At 56.9% G+C, this 22,385-nt stretch overlaps 3 protein-coding genes across 11 annotated transcripts in view; 1 reads left to right on the forward strand and 2 right to left on the reverse strand.

The window, feature by feature from the left end:
* Nucleotides 1-1,549: 1,549 nt before the first annotated feature.
* Nucleotides 1,550-8,210, reverse strand: FGFR4 (fibroblast growth factor receptor 4). Of its 2 annotated transcripts, none has more exons than XM_059860606.1 (18): nt 8,000-8,210; nt 7,542-7,647; nt 6,322-6,534; nt 6,127-6,216; nt 5,828-5,994; nt 5,618-5,741; nt 5,156-5,346; nt 4,905-5,043; nt 4,628-4,821; nt 4,242-4,387; nt 3,977-4,098; nt 3,767-3,877; nt 3,445-3,635; nt 2,916-3,038; nt 2,770-2,840; nt 2,368-2,505; nt 2,195-2,300; nt 1,550-2,108 (listed from the first exon to the last, which is right to left on the reverse strand). In XM_059860606.1, the coding sequence occupies exons 2-18, from the start codon at nt 7,612-7,614 to the stop codon at nt 1,962-1,964; spliced, it is 2,346 nt and encodes a 781-aa protein (XP_059716589.1). In that variant the 5' UTR covers nt 7,615-7,647; nt 8,000-8,210; the 3' UTR covers nt 1,550-1,961. The 2 variants fall into 2 exon arrangements, with proteins under 2 accessions (XP_059716589.1, XP_059716588.1); XM_059860605.1 differs by having other exon boundaries at nt 6,322-6,591.
* A 3,988-nt stretch (nt 8,211-12,198) lies between these two features.
* On the reverse strand, nt 12,199-19,996 carry ZNF346 (zinc finger protein 346). The gene is made up of 7 exons (XM_059860607.1): nt 19,876-19,996; nt 19,602-19,705; nt 19,419-19,514; nt 18,036-18,186; nt 16,329-16,568; nt 13,775-13,868; nt 12,199-12,513 (listed from the first exon to the last, which is right to left on the reverse strand). Exons 1-7 carry the CDS (start codon nt 19,934-19,936, stop codon nt 12,408-12,410), a joined length of 852 nt encoding a protein of 283 aa, XP_059716590.1. The 5' UTR covers nt 19,937-19,996; the 3' UTR covers nt 12,199-12,407.
* An 86-nt stretch (nt 19,997-20,082) lies between these two features.
* The window catches only part of UIMC1 (ubiquitin interaction motif containing 1), a 39,826-nt gene continuing 37,523 nt past the window's right edge, over nt 20,083-22,385 (forward strand). For 3 of the 8 annotated variants that reach the window (XM_059860599.1, XM_059860601.1, XM_059860603.1), the window contains exon 1: nt 20,083-20,418. The gene's annotated coding sequence lies outside the window, so the exon portion shown is untranslated. Of the gene's footprint in view, nt 20,419-20,645; nt 20,793-22,385 lie in introns of those variants that run through there. The other 5 variants (XM_059860596.1, XM_059860600.1, XM_059860598.1 and 2 more) reach the window with 3 other exon arrangements.

The raw sequence follows: 22,385 nt of genomic DNA on the forward strand, positions 1-22,385 counted from the left end.
GAAGCAGGCACTGCCTGCACCTGCGGCAAGCCTTTTAAACATGCAAGGAGTGAGCGAGGCTTTTGCAGGGGATGGCAGGTCCCTGCCCACAATGTCCCCTTCTGCCCCACTCCTTCCCTTTGGTATTAAGCATTAGCAAACCCACCTATGCCTCACCCTGTGAAATTGGCTGTGGCCCCATTTTCCAGGGAAATGGCAGTGCAAGGTGAGCAAGAATTGCCTGCCCTGTGTGCTGCCCTCAGCACGGAGACCCCAGACTGGAGTGAGGTGGGGGCAAGCTGGGCACAGCCCCTCTCCGTGTTCAGTCTCAGTCCCGGCCAGGATCTGGGCAGCCCCTGTGGGCAGCTTGGGCAATTTGCCCTTCAGCGTGTGAATGCCCTATTCAGGGCTGTGCGAAATGCATTGGTTCTGGCACATTACTGGACAGCTGGGATCCTTCCCGGGCAGGCAGGCTGCCGGCACAGGCAGGTTTCACACCTGCCAGTGGGCTGTCTGCCTCCACCCTCCCTGGAATGGGGGGCTCCTCCCAACAGAGAGGGGAGCTGAGCTGGAGATGGAGGCTGCAAGCATGCCAGTGGAGTGGGATCCCCATAGGAACCCTGTGAGGGGCTGTGAAAAGGAGGGGACACCGGGATGGCTCTGAAAGCTGTTGGGCTCCCGGCACATACAATTCACAACACTCAGGGCTGTGTCAAGTCCCAAGTTCTGTTTCTCTTGTGATCCCAGACCTGGGCACCACAACCACAGCAGCCAGGATAGAGGGTCCAGCTGCCCTGGGTCCAGGTCCTGCCCCACAGCACCTGCCAGTCCCCATCACCTTGGGCTGTTTTGGGGCAGGCTGTGCCAGAGAGCCAGCTTCCATGCTGCAAGAGGCAGCTTCCAGGCGGGGGGCTGTGAGTGCAGCTGGGAGTTGAAGGAGGAAACCAGATCCTGGGACTAACGGCCGGCAAAGCCTGGCCCTGGATGAAACCCTAGACCCAGGGAGGAGGCTGGCAGGAGGGGGTGAGACAGCTGCAGCCCTCCTTGCCCATGCTGCTGTCATTGCTGGGCACCACAGGGCAAGGGGGGGCAAAACAGGCATCGGAGAGCAGGGGCTGGAGACCCCCAACTTGTGCTCCCACAGGCTTTGGGGAGACAGAGCCCATAACTCACTTTAATCTGGAGTGCTGAGCTGGCCTGGGCAGGAGGGTGCGGGGGGTCCCTGTGCGTGGGGCTGGGCCCCAGAGCACTTTCCCAGCCTGGGAGCCCATGGCAGTTGGGGGATCAGTTTCAGGGCAATGCTGGTAGCGGAGTTCACGGTGGCTTAGTGCAGCAATGGCTAATGGGGAACAGATGCAAGGGTGCTTTGTGTTGGAGCAGGCCTGGAGGCACAGGAGTGGGGACATCACTTCCTGCACCTGTGGCACTGTCTCTGCGTCCCCCAGGAGTGATTGCAGGCCCTGAACTGGCTGGAGCAAGGAGGCAGTGAGGAGGCAAACCCTGACCTGCCCTCCAAACTTAGGTGAGCCCTTTGTACTCCAGAGCAGCCCAGAAACTGCACCGGGGTATATTCCAAAAAAATAATTTATCAGGTTGAAATTCCATGTACATAAATATTCATCTCTGTGGCTATGTACAGATGCAGCAGGAGCCTGGCAGCAGTCGGGTTCCTGCCTAGAGACACTTCCACTGAAGCACTGGCCAAAGCCCATCTCCCTGGGCAATGCCATGGGCATCCCAGGCAGTGCCCACATGGCGAGGCTCTAGCTCCTGCTGCCCCACAATACCAGGCAGATCTCAGCCAGGGCTGATGGCTCAGTGCCTAAAAGGAGCCTGGGGAGAGGGACACCCTGCCCTGGTGCTGTGGCTCAGGACCCTGCCCACCCACTGCTCAGCCTGGACAAAGCAGGCACCTTTGGAAACCTGGACCCCCTCCCTGCAAGGACAGAGGTGGCTTCAGCATCACCCTTCCCTGCCCTCCCTTAAGTCCTCACGCTGGGGTAGGAGAAGAGGTGAGGAGCCAGCGGCAGTGGGTCGTGGGTGAAGACGGAGTCATCAGAGGAGCAGGAGCTGGCAGTGTCCTCACAGGAGGGCGAGTACTGCTCGAAGGGCATGGAGAGGTCCAGGTACTGCAAGGAGCGATGGTGCCATGACCACCAGTGCTGTCAATGCTCACACTGCCCACCCCTCACCCACCAGACTCCCCTCTTCTCACCTCCTCTGAAACAGCTGCCAGGATCTTGTCCAGCCCCTCCACAAGCTGCTTGAAGGTGGGCCGCTGTGAGGGCACGGCGTGCCAGCACTCCCTCATCAGCATGTACCTGGGGACAAGGTGGTGTTAGCAGGGTCTTACTGTGCCCCCTGCCCACCCACCTGGTTGGTACTCACAGCTCGTGGGTGCAGTTGGATGGTCGGTCCATGCGGTGCCCCTCCTTCAGCAGCTTGAACAGCTCCTCCACAGGGATGCCAGGGTATGGGGAGCCCCCCAGCGTGAAGATCTCCCACATCAGGATCCCAAAGGACCACCTAGGATCACACATAGCAAAGGGGGGTTAAATACATCCCAGGACTCTCCCCCAGCTTGGCCCACTGCACCTTGCAGTGCTGTGAGAGCAAAGATGGGAGAGGGCGGATCACCCCTGGGGAAAGTGCCCCTCTGTCCTCATGGAGTACCCCCATTCTGCTACGGGGACCCTCCAGTACATGCATAACCCCACAGTGCTGCCTTGTCCCACACCAACAGCATCCTCAACCCACACCCAACAGACCCTCATTCCCCTCAGGACTCACACATCACTCTGGTGGGTGTAGACACGGTCAAACAGAGCTTCGGGGGCCATCCACTTCACTGGCAGGCGACCCTAGGAGAGCAAACCTGCTGCTCAGCTCAGCCCTGATGGGGGTGCCTGTGCCCCTGTCCCAGGAGGCCCACTCACATTGCTGGTTTTCTTGTAGTAGTCGATGTCGTGAACGTCCCTGGCCAAGCCAAAGTCAGCGATTTTCATCACGCTCTCCGCTGTCACCAGCACGTTGCGGGCAGCCAGGTCACGGTGGATGCACTGCCGGGGGGGGCATCACACACAGGGGTGTGGAATGGTGACTGCAGCTCCACATGTCCCCTTCAAACACCAAAATCACTTGTTTCCCACCCACACACCCCCCAGCACCTCTGCAGTGGTGGGGCCATCCCATCACTGGGCTGGCTGCAGTGACAGGCACAGTGGGGGGACCACATACACTTCCCCAGGAGATGGGTCAAGCTTTGAGTCCCATATTTTTGGGGAGGCACTGCCTTGAGCTTTGCTGGATGGGGCTGGGAGGCTCTGGACAGCCTATGGGAATTGGCTGGGCTCCCTTTCCACAGAAACAGTGGGTTCACCAGGGATACACAGCTCCTCTGTCTCTGCCATGCCCTCCCCAGCTGTGCCCGGCACAGGCAGCCCATGCAGGCCATGCCAGCCATACCCGTTTGGACTCCAGGTACTCCATGCCACGGGCCACCTGGTAGACGCAGGAGACCAGATCCTTGAAAGAGAGCTGCTCCTCAGGCATTGCCATGACATCAAAAGCGTAGTCAGGCGTCGGGGGGCGGCGGGCACGGAGGTACTCACGCAGGTTGCCTTTCGCAGCAAACTCCACAATCACGTACAGTGGCCCTGGGAAGGGCGGCCACTTGCTCAGCCCCTGGCCTGCCTTGGCCCTTCCCAGTTAGCCACTGAGCCCAGCAGTCTGCATCCCCAGTCCTGCTCCATGCCCTGCCTGAACCCTGCCTGCACAGCCCCCTCACCATCCTGTGTGCAGACTCCCAGGAGGTTGATTATGTTCTTGTGCTTGTCCATGAGCTTCATCATCTCCATCTCAGATATGAGGTCCGCCAGGTCCTTGTCAGTGGCATTGTCTAGGGAAGGAGGGCTGTGTCACAATGCCAGCTGAGTGGCACCCCTGCCCAGTGCTGGTGCCACCTCTGCTCCCGGGACACTGGCACAGGAGCCATTACCTTTCAGCATTTTGACGGCCACGGTGACAGCTCTGTCTGGCCGGTCTCTGTCTATGCCGTAAGCCTCTGCCCGCACCACCTGGCCAAAGCAGCCTTCCCCCAGGGGCTTCCCCAGCACCAGCCTGGCAGGGACAAGCAGAGCCATGAGAGATCACAGGGATGGCCTTGTGGTGGCCAGAGGCCTCCCCATCCACCACATGCATGCTGCTGTCTGTGGGGCAGCTGGGGAGAGCAGCGCCTGTCCCTGCCCTGTGCAGAACCGTACTTGTCCCGGGGGAACTCCCACTTGGCGTCAAGGGGCAGGTCCAGCTCCATGACACCAGCCAGCATTGGGGCACAGCTGGAGGAGAGACGGGTGACCCGCATCAGGGATGTGCTGGACTTCCCAGAGGAGCTGGAATCCAGAGAGAACTGTGGAGAGAGACACAGGTCCTCAGCCATCCATCCCATGATCCAGGGCCCAACAGAGATGCAATAGAAAAGCAGAGATCCTCACTTGGAGCAATGGGGTGAGGGAGCTGCAGGGGGAAGTGGGAAGGGCAGCCCCAAGGCTGGCAGTAGGGTAAGGTGTGATGGGCACAAGTGACACTCCTGGAGCCCATTGGTCACCAGGGTCCCCCTGCATTACTAGGGCTCAAATTTGGCACCCACCTGTCGGATGAGGGGGAATTTGGAGAGCTTGTGGACTGCCATAGGTTCCAGGTGCTGCTTGCTCGACTGAGTCTGCATCCGGCACAGCACCACAATAATAATGGCCATGGCCACAGCCAGTGAGCCTGAGGTGTAGATGATGATGTCTGTGTACTTGGTCTCAGGGGCCTCAGCTTCCCGCACCAGCTCCTCTTCTGCAGGGAGTGGATGAATTAGCCTGAGACATGGCCACTCTGTGCTGGGGATCCCATACCCCATACCAGAACCCCACCCCTACCTGGCAGGACAGTGAGCCAGGCAGACTGGTAGGAGAGGCCAATAGAGTTCCCTGCCAGGCAGGTGTACTCGCCAGCATCCTCCATGGACACATTGCGCAGGTACAGCACCTCCACCTCAGAGCTATTGATATCTGCAGTCTGTCAGAGAGGGATGGATGGTCAGTATCCCTCCTCCTCAGGGAGCTTTGTGCACCCCTGTCACCAGTTTAGCATGGGTATCTGGGACCTTCGTGCTTCCAGCCCTTGTTACCTTGAGCACTTGCACATAGGGGACCCCATCAGGGCCGTAGTTGCTGCCATTCACTTCAATATGCTTCAGCCACTGGATGTGGGGCTGGGCATCGCTGTAGACCTTGCAGAAGAACTCCACATCACTGCCCACCAGGGCTGTGGTGTTGGCAGGCAGCCCAGCCTGCAAGATGGGCCTGTGTGGGGACCTCTCTGTGCACAGGGAGCAGAGCAGTGTCACTGACATGGTGGCCCAGAGCACAGGCTCCCTTCTCTCTCCTTCTCCACCCACCAAGGAGCCCTTCCCGAGCCCTAAAAGAGACCAGCGCAACCCAAGCCTGGTCTCCATCCCATGTCCCTGGGTTGTGAGGGACATGTGAGCTGCACCTGTGGATAGGCCACACACAGAGGCTCCTGCACCCCTTTCCCTGACCCCACCAGGTATGGGGAAGCCCAGATCAGCACCATGCTGAGGAACCCTCACCCAGCACGTCCAGGAGGTAGCTGTAGCGGATGCTGCCAAACCTGTTTTCCACCAGGCAAGTGTAGTTGCCGCGGTCAGAGGGCACCACGCTCTCCATCACCAGACTCCAGTGCTGGTGCCGGAGCTGCAGAGGGGGAGGTAAGGCAGTGAGATGAGTTGGGAAAGATGGATCCTGGGAGGGAAGCTGTGGTGGGAGGAGCTGGCCCGTACCCGGATGCCCCCGATGCGGTGCTCCCCTCGAAACTCGCGCCCATTCTTGAACCAGCGGATGCTGGGGCTGGGGCTGCCTGAGGCCGGGCAGCGGAACTTCACCGTGTTCCCCGCAGGGACTGCATACAGCTTCTTGTCCATCCGGTGTGGGTGAGTCCAGTAAGGAGCTGGGGACATGCAGGATGTACAGTGGGAGGGGCTGTGCAGGTAGCAGGAGGCAGCAGTGCCCCATTCCCCTGGTTCTGCCCCGCCTGCCCTCTCCTGTAGTGCCCTGACCTCTGTGCACCTCTGGCACTGACCTCTGTGCACATAGACTGACTCCTCATTTCGGTCTCCGTGGGGACTGTCCCCATCACTATCTTCATCATCATCACCTGATCCCAGGGAGTCTGCAAAGGGAACCGGGTTGAGAGGGACATCCCGGCCGGCAGGGCTGGGTGGGCAGTGGCTGCCTTGCTGCCCCAGGGGTAGCTGAGTGCTGCCGGGGCTCCTACCCATGACAGAGATGGTGAAGTTGCGCAGGACCTCTCCAGTTCCCCGTGCCCGGCACACGTAGAACCCTGAGTCCTCGTAGGCGACCTCTGAGATCTCCAGCAGGCCCTGATGGAGATGGATGCGACCCCCCGAGACGAGTGGCCGGGACTCCTTGTACCAGACCACACTGGCACCACTCTTGTTGGCATCACAGTACAGCTTCAATGTGTTGCCTGGGTCCAGTAGGAGATGTTCATGTTCTGACTCCAGCAAGGGTCTCTCAAATAGCTCTGGAGAGATGTGGTGAGCACCCACCCCAGCGTTCACCCCTCCCTAACAGCAGGACCCCTCCATATGCCCATCTTAGTGGAGAGCATGTGGTGACACAGCCCAGAGCCTGGCTCTGCCACCCCAGAAGTGGGTAAGGGCTGGACTCTGCCCTGAAGCACAGGGACATGGTTTCCCCAATGGCATGTCCCCGTCCAAGGCCACACATGCCACTATCCTTCCACCACTCCCAGTGGCGCAGGGTGCTCCAGCTTGCTCTTCCTTACTGAAGGAGGGCAACAAACCCCTTCAGACACCCATCGTCGGACCTCTACATGCCCCAAGCACGGCTGGGACCCTTACAGCCTGGTTGTCCCTGGCAGTGCCCGGGCTGGCAGTGGAGCCCAGCTTGCCCATGGCCAGCAGCAGCATGTGCACGTGGAGGGCAGAAACAACCTGGCCGCCAGCAGAGCAATACCACGGCAGCCCGACTGCCCACGTGAAGGAGCCTGGAGCACACGAGTATGTCTCCAGCCCAGGTCATGGCCAGCCCAGGAGGGATGTGAGGCAGCTGGTCTCTGGTCCCCGGGGACGCGTCCTTCTCCCGCACCAACCACCGCGAGGCACGGACTGTCCGCATTTCGCCAGGAGTCACACACAGCAGCTACAGCCCACAGCGGCCTCGCAACCCCTCTCTGCCACGCGTGTCCCTGCGAGCCAAGCCCCCGCAGCACAGGGACAGCCTGGCTGGAGCCACCCTGCCTCTGTCAGTGATGGGAACGCTGGTCCCTGTGCCGTGTCCCCAGCTCCCGCCAGCCCTGCCCTGCAGGCAGAGCGGTGGGGCTGCGTGCCCAGGGCAGGCACCCGCATCCCAGCCCGGGGGTCGCCGCCCAGCCGGGATGGAGAAAGTACTCAGAAAACACGAACCCACTCCCGCCGCCCTCCGGCTCCGCTTCGCCCCCCGCAGCCGTACCTGGCTCCATCGCCCTGCCCCGCGCAGCCGCCGCCAGCAGCAACCCCGCCACGACCTGCAAGAGGGGCCGCATCTTCCAGGCCCCCCCTAGCGCGGGGGTCCCACCCTGCGGGACAGGCAGGGTCGGGTGAGCGGATCCGAGCGGGCAGCCCCCTCCTCTCCCGAGGCACCGGGGAGAAGCAGTGCGAGGTCCCCAGGTCACCGCGAGGGTGGGTGGGCAAGGACGGGAGACAGACCACGGGGGTCCCTGGGCAGGAATGGGAGGGGGCACGGAATGGGAAACACCCCGTTTGGGTGCCGGGAATCCGACCTCTCCAGCCAGCGGCTGCCTGGTCAGGGCGCTAGGGGAGGTTAACCGGGGGCGGGGGACCGCGGGGGATCCCAGGGAGGGGGAGAGTGTCCCGGGACGGGGGGGCCCCGAATGGTGCCGGGGCGAGGGTCGCGGTCGGTGTGGTTACCGGCGGTGACGGCCTCCCGCGGCGGAGCCTCCTGCGCTGCGCGGGCCGGGGCAAAGTCCGGGGACAGCGGGCTTAGCGCCGCCGAGCCCCACACCGTGGCCCCATGGCGGCAGGGCCGGGGATGGCTCCGGCTGCGGGCTCGGGACGGCTCCGGCTGCGGGCAGGGCTGGAGCTCGCTCCGGGCTGGCTCCGGCCCCGCTCTGCCGCCGCCTCGGGGGCGCGGGCACTTTGTAGGGACGCGGTCGGGTTACAGCGGCCCCGCCCGGAGCGCTGGGGAGGCGGGAGGGGGGGGACGAGGACTGGCCCCGCTTCTCCGGCATCTCTGCAAACCGACCTGCCGCCGAGCTGGACGGGGGAAGTGGGGGGGTAGCACCGGCCTTTCGCCCCCAGCAGCGAGAGGCGGCCCCCGGCCCCTTCCATCCCGGCTCCGCCGGTGCAGCCTCCCCTCGCGGGTGGGGAACGCAGGGGGCTGCAAAACACCCGGGGCTGCTCCCCTGTGCTGTCCTGCAGGCAGACCCCACGCAGGGGAGCAGCAGATGGGACAAGGGGCAAGGCCACCCCCGCTTCCCCCCGACTGCTGGGAGTGGGAGCACTCCAGCCCCAAGCAGCTGTCGTGGCCCAGGCTGGGCGCTGAGCGTTGCTGGGTGCCCAGCAGCCCACAGGCTAATTGTGCCATAATGAGTTGTAGCGTTATCGCTGTCAGTGCCATAAAGTGGCTGTGACCCTCATTAGGAGCCCATAACGGAGCGCCATAAAACGTGGCTAAGGTGCGAGCCAGAGTTGGAGTGGCCTAATCCAACCCATAAACACTTTGCCCTCACCTTTCCTATGCTGTTGCCTGTGCTGGGGCAGGCAGACCCCACCATGCCCGGGCCTTGCTGCTCGTTCACCCCTGCAAGAGACCTGGGCACTGGGGGAAGCCTGGCCTCAGACACACTGAACTGGTGTGACCCCAAGGAACAATGTCCCCTGAGCATCCTGCTGCCATCAAGAGGGGTCAGTGTCCCCCAGCACATGGCCAGGGTCTGGCCCTAGAGCTGCTCTCCTTTTCTGTATTGCCATCTGCTTCACTACCTGCTTTCCAGCAAGATCTTCCAGGGCTGTGCTGAGCTCCACACACAGCCTTGCCCATGCCTGGCGCGGATCTTGAGTTCCTATGAGTGGGGTACACTGTCACTCTTACCCCTTATTTCGTAGGGCCACACCGTGAGTCCTGGGCACAGCCTTGTCCATGCTGCTCCACTGTGCCAAGCCAAACCATCCAGCGTGATACAGTTTCACTGTGAGGTCTGGTTGGTGCTACAATCTCCCACAGCACCATCCACCCTGTGCTGATCCCCATCTAGAGTACTGGTGTCCCCTTGGGGTGCAGAGGTGCACAGAGCAGTCCCAGGGGCCAGCAGCCCCCAGCAGCTGTTCATTCCTGCTGACGCGTGAAGCGGACGAGAACATCAATTTCACGGAGCAGCGGCCGCCCCTGCAGAGTTCACAGCATGCCGGAAGCACAGAAAAATGTTGGGTTCAGCTCAATTCGAACCAAAACCAAATTAAAACCAGAAAGAAGGGGATGTTCCCAGTACTGGGAACACCAGGGAGAGCTGGGACTCTGGGGAGTCTGTGGGAGCTGCAGCCTGGGATGAACATGGAAAGATTCCCTGTATCCCAGGGTTCCCCAGTGCTGAATGGAAGAAGGGCAAGCAGACCAGCGTGGGCATGTTGCCCAGTGTCACACTGAACATCCCCATTGGGCCAGGACAATGCCAGGCACAGGCCAGGGCTTGGTGGGGCTCTGCTGCAGGCATCTGGGAACTGGTCACCTCCCTGCCGTGGGGCAGTGCTGGGCTGGGGCTGGCCTGCCTGGCTTGATTTATAACAGCAACTGACGGCAAACAAAAAGCCCTTCACAGCAGCCCAGCCCCACCGCCTGCCACCCGCTGCCGGCAGCACCACAACGGCCTCTGCCACGCCAGCAGCTCAACAAGGGGGGATTGTGCCAGCACAGCACTCTGTGCTGTGGGTGCACCCCTGCCCCAGCACCTTCCTCTGGTGCCCCTGTCTCCCCCAGCTCATGGGCTGCCCCCATCACTGCAGCACAAGCGATGTGTGACCCATGGTTACTTAGCTCCGACACAGCAGGGTGCCCAGAGATGAAGTGTGTTCTCAGAACTCCAGAGATGGCGCAGAGGGATCCCTCTTGCCCCATGTCTTGTTGGGAGAGACGACCCTCTGGCCAGACCCTTGGCCTTTCTTACGTGTGCGGAGCCCCGCGGCAGTGAGCATGCACAAGGGGCCGGGCGCCGGCATGCTGGGGCTCCATCCTCCCGCCCCTGCCCCTTCCCCCAGGCAGTAAATCATCCCCACTCTCCTCATGAAAGGCCCATGTATGTGCTGCCGGTGCAGGGAGCCTGCCTGGTGCCAACAATATTGCTCTTGGAAGGCAGCCGGAGCTGCGGGAACACAGCCGCCCCTTGTGCCTGGCCCCAGCACTTGCCGCCACTCCCGCTGTGGTGGCACCTGCGGCCAGCCAGAGCCTGCGCAGCATGGTGGCTCCTGTGGGGGCCGGAGCCTGGGGGGCTCTTTCCTCCTGGAAGTTTCTCTTGGCCTCCCCTGAACGGCTCTTGTTTGGGGCACAGAAGCCCCAGCTCACTGTACCCTGTACATGTATAGGATCTGAGGCTGAGCAGGCTCATTCCATGGGCTGGGGTGATGTGAACCTTCTGGCACTGAGGGAACGGGTCAGCCCTGGAGAAAGGGGTGAGCCCCAGCACGAGGGCTTCCAGCTCCATGCAGTCCCACAGGCTTCAACATGGTAGCTTCTAGCCCCAACCACAACCTGCTGCCCTCATATCATTGGCAACCACTGAGGAAGGCAGGAGGCAAGTTGGACAGGCAGGCTGCTGCCCCAGACTGGGCACGGTGCTCTGCAGGGGCTGGGTCCTGCCCTGGAGGCAAGCAGCCAGGTTCGGGGCAGTATGTCCCACAAGGCCTTGGTCTTGCCTGCCCATCCTTATCTCCGGCTGGGAGGGACTCATGGAGCAACCCAGCTCGGTTAAGGTTTAACCAGGCAGAACTTGGCAAACATCAACCTGCTGCTCCCTCTGGGGAGCCAAGAATGTGGGGCCCAGTGCAGGGGCTGCAGGACAGGGACACCAGAGGTCCAGGCTTTATCTAGCCTCCAGCATGGCACAGGAGCATCCACAGATCTGGGCAGTGAAGGCTGAGTGGGGAACATACAAGTTGAGGGTGATATGGCAGGAGGGTGGGCAGTGTCATGCCTTGTCCCGCTGCAGCCCTGCCACCTCTTCCTGCCCTGGCTGTGTGGGGGAGTGCTGCGGTTGCAGTTGGCACAGGGAATGAGGCCAGAATGTGTCCTGCTCCCTGTGGGGACATGGCACACACCATGTGTTGGGCTGGGCACCACAGTGCTGATCTATGGGCCAAGAAAGCAGGAGCTTTGCTCACCAGCCCTGTCCCCCGCACAACAAGGGGGTTCAGCCCAGTAAAGCAGCAGCCATGGCAAGGAACTGCAAAGCAAGAATGGGGCCACCCCAATCTTCCCAGCCCCTAATTGTAAGCAGGCACCCTGTCCTGACTCCACATCTGCACTTGATTTACTCAATGGAGCCTGAAGGGCCACGAGGGATGGCAGTGGTTGGGGCTGTGGCCAGAACTGAGCTTCTCCCAGCTGAGGCAGGGACCCTGGGTGTGCTCCTGGAGGAGCAACTGGCTCCACAGAGCTGGCTGCGGCCTGGGCAGGGGACTGTGGTGCTTCTGTGAAGGATGTGGAATGTGGGTGGCTCTATGCTCTGTCCTGTGCCTGCCAGCCCAGAAGGCAATGGAGTTCAGACTGGTGAGGCAGCCAGAGCCCTGGCCCAGGGCAGGGAGGAGAAGAGCTGGGCCAACAGCACCAACACCAGAGCACATCTAGGGACAAGGGCCATGATCCATCCTCAGCCTCCCGGCCATGTGGGTGGCTCTGGTCCCAAAGCCAGGCTCCAGGTCCCCTCCTGTCACGCCTGGGGGTGCCCATGGGTGCTGGTATCCCTCTGAGAGCAGTCCAGCAGCAGAACGGGCAGTCCCCCAGAGAGGACAGGGAGAAGGTGCCACTACCAGCTTGCTGCCAAACCCTCCTTACACCAGATAGACACTTCCTCTCACACCGCACCCACCTTCACAGGAAGCAATTACACAATGAAAACTACTCTAAGGGAGTGAAGTATTTGCTGTCTAGCAAGTCTCTTCCAGCTGGATCCTTTTCCTGACAGATTCAGTCCCCGTTCTACTCAACGGGTGTATACAGGAGGGTAGGGCTTTGCTTATCCAGAGGGATAATGAAACCATTGTGGGCTGGCAAAGGATGTGCGTTCTGGGGCCACCAAGAACTCCAAGAATAGTGCTGCAACTTGCTCTAGAGGTCTTGGCTGAAGTAACTGTAGCCTCCCGGGCCAGTTGACTCTTCCCGGACATACTGTTGTGGCGGGAACGGTCCGACAACCGGCACTGCTCCTGGCATCCTGCATATTGAAGGGAGCAAGAAAAAGGAAAAAAAAGGAGACAATGTCACAAATGCTCTGAAATGTGCCAGCTGCAATCACTGCTCAGCAGGCAAGGCTGTCAGCAGAGCAACAGCCTACTGCAGCCAAGGCAACAACTTGCCAGAAAATCTTCCAAGTGAATCCTTGCTCTCTGCCTGTGTGTAAACAGACACCTTTAGCATGGCAGAATTAGCTGTGGCAGAACTCAAGGACTGCTAAAGAGCTCCCATTACAAAGCAAGCATCCTGCCTCTCTGCAGGCTGCAGAAGCTGGAACAGGACTGCACGGCCGAATCCAGAGCAGCATTCTGAAAGGCAGCTGTGTGGCTGCAACAGCTCTGACAACAGCAGCGTCCTTAAAGAGAACATTAATGTGTGTGTGCCTCGATGTTATGTCTCTAGAATGGGATACTTCCTATACATTGATCTAGTTGTGCCGTTCAAGAGCTGGAACTTCCCTGGGATGAAAGATATCTTCCCATCAAGTACTCCCCAGAGCTGAGGGACCAGGAGGCTGTTATTCCATAGAGAGGCAACAAGAGATTACAGTTTTCTTCCTGTCCCTTCTGGGGAATTTGGCTAGGAGTCTACCCTACCTTCAGGTAGGATTTCCTAATCCCTCTTCCTTTTAAGAAGCTTTCTAACCAACCCAGGCTCATTACTGCACCTCTTTTAGTGAAGGCTCTTAAATTAAAGATTGGCAGTCTCCAGAACAAGTATTTTTGGTATTAATCATCTGGCAGCATAATTTTTTTCAATTAATAATATATGCAGGGGATGCCATTATTGAACTTGCCAGCTGCAAGAGTGAGTTCAGGAATACAGTCCGGGTTTCTGGAGCGTGCTGACTATATGCCAAATTTTAAAACAAGCAATCCCAAAGGAGATTAGATTTGCAAGCAGATCTCCACTGAGCCAGTCCTTAATTAAATTAAAATCTCAGTTGTTAGGAGAAACTGTGTTTAATAGGTGTCAGGTTCACTGCAAAGGTCTGTGCTGAGCTGAACTATTAGGAACCAAAAGCAACCGGAGGCACTTCCACCGCGGCAGCACGACTGGGCTGTCTGCAGAGGGAGCTCCTGGAGCAGCGTCAGGACACACAGAGAGAGCCTGCACAGACCCTGCTGTTCTGTTTGGAAGTCAGCTGGAAACGCGTGCTCAAAACTGCATTTTAGGTTATATTTAGGCCATCGATTTGAACAGAGAGGCTGGAAACACACTTAGACAGGAACATTACTTACTGATTCTTGTGTTTGAAGCCACTGATGTGAGCTTGGTACTGCTCTATGGAGTTCAGCACTATGTTACATGTGCTGCAGGGGTAGCCCTTCCCAGCTGAAACAGACAGCAATGTTAGCACACATAGCTAGCCAATCCTTGTGCCTAAACTAGAAACAAGCAAGGCACTCTATCACCTGATTTATTAACCCTAAACAAAGACAAATAGCAGTCAACAATCTGACCAGGTAGGGAGACCACAGAATCCCCTGATCAGAACGCGGTTTGTTCATCGCTAAAAAACACACACGTTCCCTACAAACAGTTCATAGTATCAGGCATAGTAAAACCTTCAGATCTGGACCCCAAACCCCAAAGGCTATACTGCCTTTGCAACTCCATTTCTCTCCCATATTCCCACTTCTGCTCATCTGGACATCTCAAAACAGAAAAGATACTAAATGTGTACGCTTATAATATTTCAATAAAAAAGGCAGCCAGAGGAGATTACACCCACTGTCCAGCTCCACAATGCAGCATTTTGCTAAGCCTTGCTGAGGTGCCAACTGAGGATATTAAGCTCTGTCCTTAAGCGGTTTGGTTACAGTCAGTGGATCAGTTAACTGCCAGGAAAAAAAAAGTTTCCAACAATAGTGGTACTCGACAGGATCATTGGTTTTGTGTAACATGACAACTCCAGCTGGACTGAAAGTTCAGGAGGTCACAGATACCAACAGGCAACTACAGCAGCACAGAAGTCTACAACAGGGAAAAATTCGAGCAGTTGTCCTCAAGACATTAAGTGTTCCTGAATTTTGGGTCACTGGGGAAGGGCTCTGGTTGGGACTCTCACAAGGAAAACATTTCCTTAAGGTGAAAGAGGAGACGGACCCCAGGTGTGCAGAGCAGTAAATCATTGGGAAGCTCAACTCTGGATGTAGCAGACACTTTGCCACATGGCTGCTGCACCTCAGATATTTCAGAATCCAGTGGGACACTCAGCTCTCAAAATGGAGCTGGATCTGGGCAGCAAAGGCCAGAAGAACTGATACAGCCTTCATGTCTGCTTCCCTGCACCATCAATGTCAAGGTTTTTCCCTTGCAAACCCATCCAACAGGCACATGCACAAAGTTGTCTAAACTACACTCCTCAATTTCAAACCACTTTTTCCCAAAGTACTTTTAGGCGGGCAATGACCTCAGTGTTGCATTTGCAAAGAACACATCTTCATCTGCTGCAAGTTAGGTCCAAGCAGAGAGTTTAGGGACAACTGTGGCTGTTGGCACACAGACACAGGCAAAAGAGAGCAGGACAAAACACCCCTGACTGCAGCTCATCTCATCTGAGAAGCCCCTGATAATAGCCCAGGCTCTGAAACCTTTCCTGAAGAGCTTAAGTGCCCTGGAGATGTGACTGTACACATCCCCATTCTGCTGGCACTTCTTGGGACACATCAATCACACAGGCAAGGGCACTGCCCACCTACCCAGGCAACAGCACTGCCCACCTACCCATCCTGCCTGGGCTGGGGCTCCTGCCCCTGTCAGCACCTGAGTCACACTCAAGTGGAACCATTCATCAGACCCCACTAATTAGGTGCAGAGCAGATGGGTAACGTGAGATACTGAGCACCTTTTCCATCTCCCACACGGCCATGCAATGTGGGAGAGAACATTACTTGGCTAATTGAGCCTCATTTGTCATAAGTGCTACCGGTATCTAAAGGTGGCCTGCAAAGAATTAGAATAATTAATCTTCTGCTTGTGTGGGTTTTTACGACAGAGAAAGAAGCTCTTGATGAAGATTTTAAGATGATCTGTCTGCTTATTATTTACCTCAAGTATCCAGCAGGTACTAAGACTTCCTGGCCCAACAGAAGGCTGCTGGGAGGAACAAAGGAGTTTTCTGTGAGCGCCTAATGCATTCACTGGACTCAGAGGGCTTTCATCACGTACAAGTGCTCATAAGCAGCAGATCATAAACCAAAAGAGTTTTAGCTGTCTGCCTAAAGTTCCTCCTTAATAGCTCTGGGGTTTTTTTTCCACATTCCTGCTTGCTCCAAAGAGAGCTGCATTAGTTCATCAGATGGAAGTGCCCACACAGAAGCAGAAAGGCATTCAGGGAGAAATCTTTCTGGCTTTCATGTGCTTTGAAGCAGCAGGTGCAGTTAAACCTATTCCTTCCATCTCTGGCTAGTCCCCTCAAAGACAACTTTTAAGCATCAAATGCCACTTTTATCTTTCCATTTTGGATGCAATCACCTAACTAGAAACAGTACTGGCCAAAATCCCTGGATTATCCGCGCAGAGAATAAAAAGGACACGTCCCCGATTAAACACCACCGCATAACACAACCCAAAGCTTGTCACGAGTAGCTACAGTCTAAAACATCTGCTGCCGGGGGTTACAACATCAACCAAATCAATCTTAGGGTGTATAATCAAGTTCCTCATCACAAGCAATACTCCCCTGCTCCCTCCACACAGACTCTCTTGTCCAAAGGCCTGTCAGACACATTCTGCTTCTCTCCCACCCTGCTCTTCAGCTGGTTATCAGCCTCCCTGTTGAGAACTCACCCATGAAGGATGATGCTGGTGCATCAGCGGTTCGCCCATAGTGTGCCATCAGCTTGTGTTTAGTCTCCTGCTTTCTGTGCTTCTTGCCTACATAGTGCTGTTTTGCCATAAGGGGGTTGTTGAAAGTGGCATGGCAGAGGCTACAGAACTTGTCCGGGTCAGTAATGTCCTTGTTCTCTTCATTAGAAGATGCGGTAGAGGTGGGGAGGGCAGCAGGGTGTTTCTGTGGGGGCACCGTTTCTGTAGGGTGAATCCAAACTCCTGGTCAGTCACAGAACTCACAGGTAAAAACTAGTTGCTTTATTTCCCCCAAACCCACATTAACAGTAACACTCTACATTTAAACCCCAAACCTAGCCAATGTGAAGTAACTCAATAAATTAATGATTTTGCTACCTCTTCCCTTAATGTTGCAGAATTTAAAGACATAACTCAGAGTATGCCATGAAAACTTTCAGGGTTTAAAAAATCCAACAGATTTGCATATTTCTCCTTAACATAAGCATGACTGTATTCAAGAAACACTGGGTATGAATGAGCTTCCACCTGCTATCATGTCCCAGACAGAACATGGGCACAAGCCCTTTCACAGCAAAGGCATTCTGGAAGGAATTCTGGAAGCACCATGCAGCCACAGGATTTGATCCTGAATTCATAAAGAGTCCTGCCTGAGACACAGCATAAATGGGAATAGGTCTGACATAGTGAATCCATAGAGGGAAGCAGCTCTTCTGTGTGGTGGAGAAACCTGCACCCTCACTCCCAAGGTGCCAAACAGCAGAGTGAGTAACCTGCTAGGGATCAGAGAGTTCCTCTCACCAAAGGAACACACCAGACTGCTCAGTGAACATCTTCCTGCAGACTCCTATCATACCCAAAAGCAAGAGCTCCAAGGAACAAGAAGATCCTGGAGGTGGCTTTGCTGTGCACACATTTTAGCAAAGTCATGAAGACATGCTGGGACAGACATCTGCCTGGAAGATCCCAGGAGTCAGGTGTCTGGGTGACTCACAAGCCCCTAGCTTGGAATTAGCACAAGCTGCCATCCTCAGGTGCACTCAACAGCGGTGTTTTCCTTCTGTCCTGACCAGCTGCAGCCCCCTGGCCCATGGCTACCCCTACCTGCCCTGGACAGAGGGTGTCACTCCCCACCCACCAGGCCTTTCTGGCTGCTGGCAAAGGGATGGGACACACAGGCAGTTGTGTGGGGGCAGACAAGGTCAGAACAAGCACATACTGATGTGTCCCCAGCTGTATTCTCCCACTCCGCAGCAATCTGCAGCTCCCGAGTCTGTGAACCTCAGAGGCCACACTGTTGTAGCTGAGCAGCCCTGGGGAATTTGCCATATCGGAGTTTCACCAGTCACTTCAGTCTCTAACATTTAATGAGCATCATACCCTGTGGCAGGCAGTTCTACACCTTAACATCACACACTTGGTCCCTGCATACAGGGATGGGTACAATGGCTGCTGCCAGCTGCATTTCCCCCAAACAGAACAAACAAACAAACAAAGAAAAACCCCACATAACCTCTTGCAAATGCCAGCCCACTGAGCAGGCTGGAACAGCCAGGTCTCTGGAGGCGCACTGCTGCCTTACTCTACTTCATGGCAAAGAGCACACACTCTTACCAGAGCTCACACTTGAAGTTCAACAAGCATCTCAACACCTTTGGGACAATGTGAAGGTACTGCAGACACTCATACCTTCTGCTTTGGGGGCCTGCTGCTTCATGTTCTTGGCATGAGTCTTGCCCAAGTAGTGAGATGTTGCCACGGCCGGAGAGGAGAAGGTCATGTTGCAGATGGGACAACACTTGTTCCTGTCCTCCCCATTGCTGCCTTCCTGCTTGCTGTCCTGTGCACAGAGAACCACTGAGTTGCAGAGACTGGGAAGGACCTCTGTAAGTCATCCCATCCAGCCTCCTGGTTTTGAGGAGAAACACTATGGTTTGGGGGTCTAAAAAAGATCATCAAAGACATTCGGGTGTTAAGTCAATGAAGTGTGACTAGGCAGAACTTCCATGATGCAGCATCACCCTCTCCCTCCCTGGAGAGTGTTCTTGCACCAGATTACTGTTTTTAACCTGTTGGCAAACACTCCAGGCAGAGGGGCAGCCCTGGCCTGTGTTGGTTAAGTACAAGGTTAAGCCTGTGGCTGCCAAAATTGGACCATACAGCCTTGTGCCCTGCAAGGTGTGAACTGAGCAGCACAAACATTGTTATCAGCTGGGTCATCAGCAACACAACACCAGCTGAGGAGGGAGCAGCAGGCAGTTCTCAGCCTGACACGATGTGCAAAGGCATCTGCTGTTATCCCCCAGCTCCCTGCAAATGCCAGAGCTGGGGATTACAGCTGAAGCAATCATAAAAGTAGAATCTGTTCCCCAAGGGAGTCACGGGGCAGACAGATGGCTGAATGGAACGTGGGGCCTTTACTGACCAACAGGCTCCAGCTACCAGCTGAGGGAACCAAAATAAGAAAAATAAAGAATGCTCTGGGAAGAGAATTCCTGTGGATGATGAACCCAACATGCTCTGCGTGATATGCAACAACTCTCCTGACAAGCTGTTGCTCCTGTTCTTTCTCTGTCATTTCATACAAGACTATCAAAAAGAGGAACATGCAGTTGTTTAAATGGGAAGGACATGCTCAAAGAGGCTGTCTGAGCAAGGAGGGCAGCAGGAACTGGGACATGACCTGGTGAAACACTTGCCACTGTGCTTCTCAGTTCTCACAAAGCCTCTTCTGAGAGCATTCTCCTCATTCACTCACAAGGCTGTGCAACTGCCTTTAGCCCTGCAGGTCCCACAGAGCTGTATTTAGCCCTGGTGGATCCTGCACTCACAGAACACAAGGATGGATCAGGCTGGAAGGGACCACAGTGGCTCACCTGGTCCAACCTCCCAGCTCAAGTAGGGTCACCTCAGAGCACTTTGCACAGGATTGTATCCAAACGGGTCTGGAACGTGCCCAGCAAGAGGCACTTCACATTTCAGGAATATACCCATCAGCCACTCTTCATAGGACTTACCCTCTAGATCTTAAGACACTGTAGACATATAAACATTGATCAGGTCTCCTCTCACCTGCTTCACCTCCAGCTTCATCTTCTTCCCGTGGGCACCCTCCTCCCCGCCGTGGATGGACAGGTACCGTCTCACCTTGTTGGCGTGTTTCTTGCTCTGGGGAAAGCAGAGAAACCCCCGCTCGGTGTCTGGCCGAGCCCGGGGCTGGGCTGGGGCAGAAGCGGGGGGCTGCCCTTTCCCTACCTGATAGTGAGCCAGCCGCTGTGACTCGGAGATGAGCAGGGCGCTGCACACCTTGCACTGCGCCTCGGTGAAAATGTGTCCGTTCTCCCGGATCAGCCGCTCCACTGTGGGGTGAGAGGGGTGGGACATAAAACGGGGGCGTCAGCGGCCCGGTGGGACCCCGCGAGGTGCGGGCCGTCCCTGTTGGGATGCCCGCACCTCGCAGGATCCAGCCGAGCCAGAGGGCACCTCGTGGGGACCGACCACCCGCCCGCTCCCGGTGCCGCCGCCTCACCCGCCTCTTTGCCCACCAGCGGCCCCGCAGCGTCCCCGTTGCTACCGGCCCCGTCCGCCATGGCCGCCGTCGCCGCCTCACGCTGTTCTCGCGAGATGCCGCCCGCGCGCCCCCTCCGCGCCTAGCAACGGCGGGGCGGTCTCCCGCGAGAGCGCCGCACCCTCCAAGGGAGGCGGCGGCGGACATGTTGGTTGTGGGCACAGGTGTATTGCGGCATCCCCGTGGCGGCTCGTTTTTGTGGGTGTTTAAGCGACACAGCCCATTCTTCTCTTGAGGAAGCGGCGTCCGGGTTGATATAAAGGCGCGACCACCAGCACTTTAGAACGATGTATCCGGGCCCGCTGTCCGCCAGCCACGGACATGGCGCTGCCTGCTTCAGCACCCCGATGACCACGTGAAACGCAGCGAAGCCTTCGCCGCCATCTTGAGTGAGGGCAATGAGGCCTCCGCCGCCAACTTGAGCGCGGGTGCGGGACCCGCCGACTGGGGCCGGTGCGGGAGACCAGGCGGGGAGGCCGCGGGCAACGGGGCGGCCCGGGCCCGGTGAGTACCTTGTGCCCTGCAGGGCATGCCGCTGCCCCGCGGCTGCTGGGTCTCGGGCGAGCCGCGGGGCTCCTGGGGCTGCGAGGGAAACCCCTTCCCTCGCCCGGGGCCATTCTCCGGCCCCTGCCCCCGGGCTGACCTCCCCCAGGAATGACCTCCGGTCTCCGCCCCTGGCAGCCCGGGACTGGCCCCCAGCGCTGTCCCCTGGGGAAGGGACACCTTCCGTCTCCCTCTAGGGGCACTTCCTCTGTCTTTTGCCTGGAGGGGACCCAGGTGCTGTGCCTGGGGATACCCTGAAACTCCTCCTGGACCGTCCCCTGGGGACAGGACCCGAAAACCGGAGCTCTGCCTTGGCCGCATCCCCCGAGATCGAGGTGCTCCTGCCTCTCCTGTTCTTCTTGCCAGGCCCGGCTCCCTCCCCTTTTCCTGGGCAGCCTCTGCACGCTCCCTTACCTTAGGTTTGCCCACCTGTGGCCGATCCCCTTCCCCAGAGCTCACCCCTCTCCCGCCTGCGATCCTCCATGCTTCTCCCCAGCCTGTCGAGTATCCCCGACCCCATCCTTGTAAATTTCCATGCAGTGCCCGAAGGCAGCGGGTTGGGAAAGGGAAAGGACCGTGGGTGGGTTCTGGGGCTAGGGTCGCTTTCCTTCAGTTCAGGGGGAAAACGTTTTCCTCCCCTGCCCTTGGAGGAGGGAGATGCTGCGGGCTGGACTCGAGGGCGCTGGAGCAGGGAGCATCTCCCGAGAGCTCAGCCGCCTGTGCGGATGTGCCCGGCCGTGCGTGGCCTCTGCAGTGCCCGTGTCCCCTCTGTGCAGAGCCAGCTCTATAAACGGATCAATCCTCTAAACAATTTCTCTCTCCCCGGGGCGCTGCCAGCCCTCGTGTCTTGCTCACGGAGCATCAGCTGGGCTCTGAGTGCGGGGTCGAGCCGAGGGTCTGGGGATGATATTTCCATGGAAGTGTGTGGTGCTGACCTGCCTGAGCGCGGGGAGCGTCGTGCCTCTGCTTCCCGAGGTGGGGGGAGTTGTTTACAAAGCGACAGCCTGTGTCTCCAACCACTCAGGAACTCATCCGGGGATGAGAGTCATTCATTTTTTTTGGCTTGGTTTTTTCGAGCATTTTTCAAGCTGTCACAGCTTGGCAGGTCTGTAGCTGCAGTGTCAAGATTTAGAATTATTCTGTCGGTAATTGCTTTCTGATTCATCAAAATGATAGATGAGAGGGAAAATGACAAATAATCACAAGTTGGGGATCTTCAAGGATATCCCTAAAAATGTGACTGGAGAAGCATGGCATGTGCGAGTTCCTTGTCAGGAGGTCACCTTTGCTGTCAGAGCGTTTACAAAGAAATTCTCTTAAATTCAGAGTTGGAAAAAGATCTGGATAACTGCAAAATGAGTCTGCAAACTGGACTGCAGAGGTAATTTTAGATAATTCAGTCTTTGGCCTTTTTTTTTTTTTTTTCTTTTTTGCTGGGTCTGAAAGCAGGTATCTTCCCCTCAGGCACTCACAACTATCCTTTCCAAGAGTGCTAAAAGCAAAATATGCTCAACTTCGCTTCCTGAAGAGGAGGTCTGTGCTCTGATGCGTGTTGTCTTCCCTCCGCTACACCAGCTTGTCTAATAAAAGCCATTACTGCTCTCCTACTCACAGCTTCAGACTAGCACAGATACGAGTGATCTCTTACTTGTCTTGTTCCCTTAGTTACATTTTCAGAGACTCTCTTTGCCACAAGTCCCTTCATTTTCAGAAGCGTTGTGGGAGTTGTGTGGTTACATCTCTTACATCTCCTCTTTTCTCTCCTTTAAATGTTGAAGGTAGGTGACTCATCATAACTTCAGCTGATATTTCTCAGTGATCTCTTATTTAGCACAGAGCACCAAGGAGAAGATGTATCGCAGAGTCAGAGGAGCAATGGTGATAGCAGCATGGATTTAAAACAAAAAAAAAAGAGGCAGCACAGCAGT

The sequence above is a fragment of the Haemorhous mexicanus genome, chromosome 15, assembly GCF_027477595.1.
Source record: "Haemorhous mexicanus isolate bHaeMex1 chromosome 15, bHaeMex1.pri, whole genome shotgun sequence".
Classification (NCBI taxonomy): Eukaryota; Metazoa; Chordata; class Aves; order Passeriformes; family Fringillidae; genus Haemorhous; species Haemorhous mexicanus.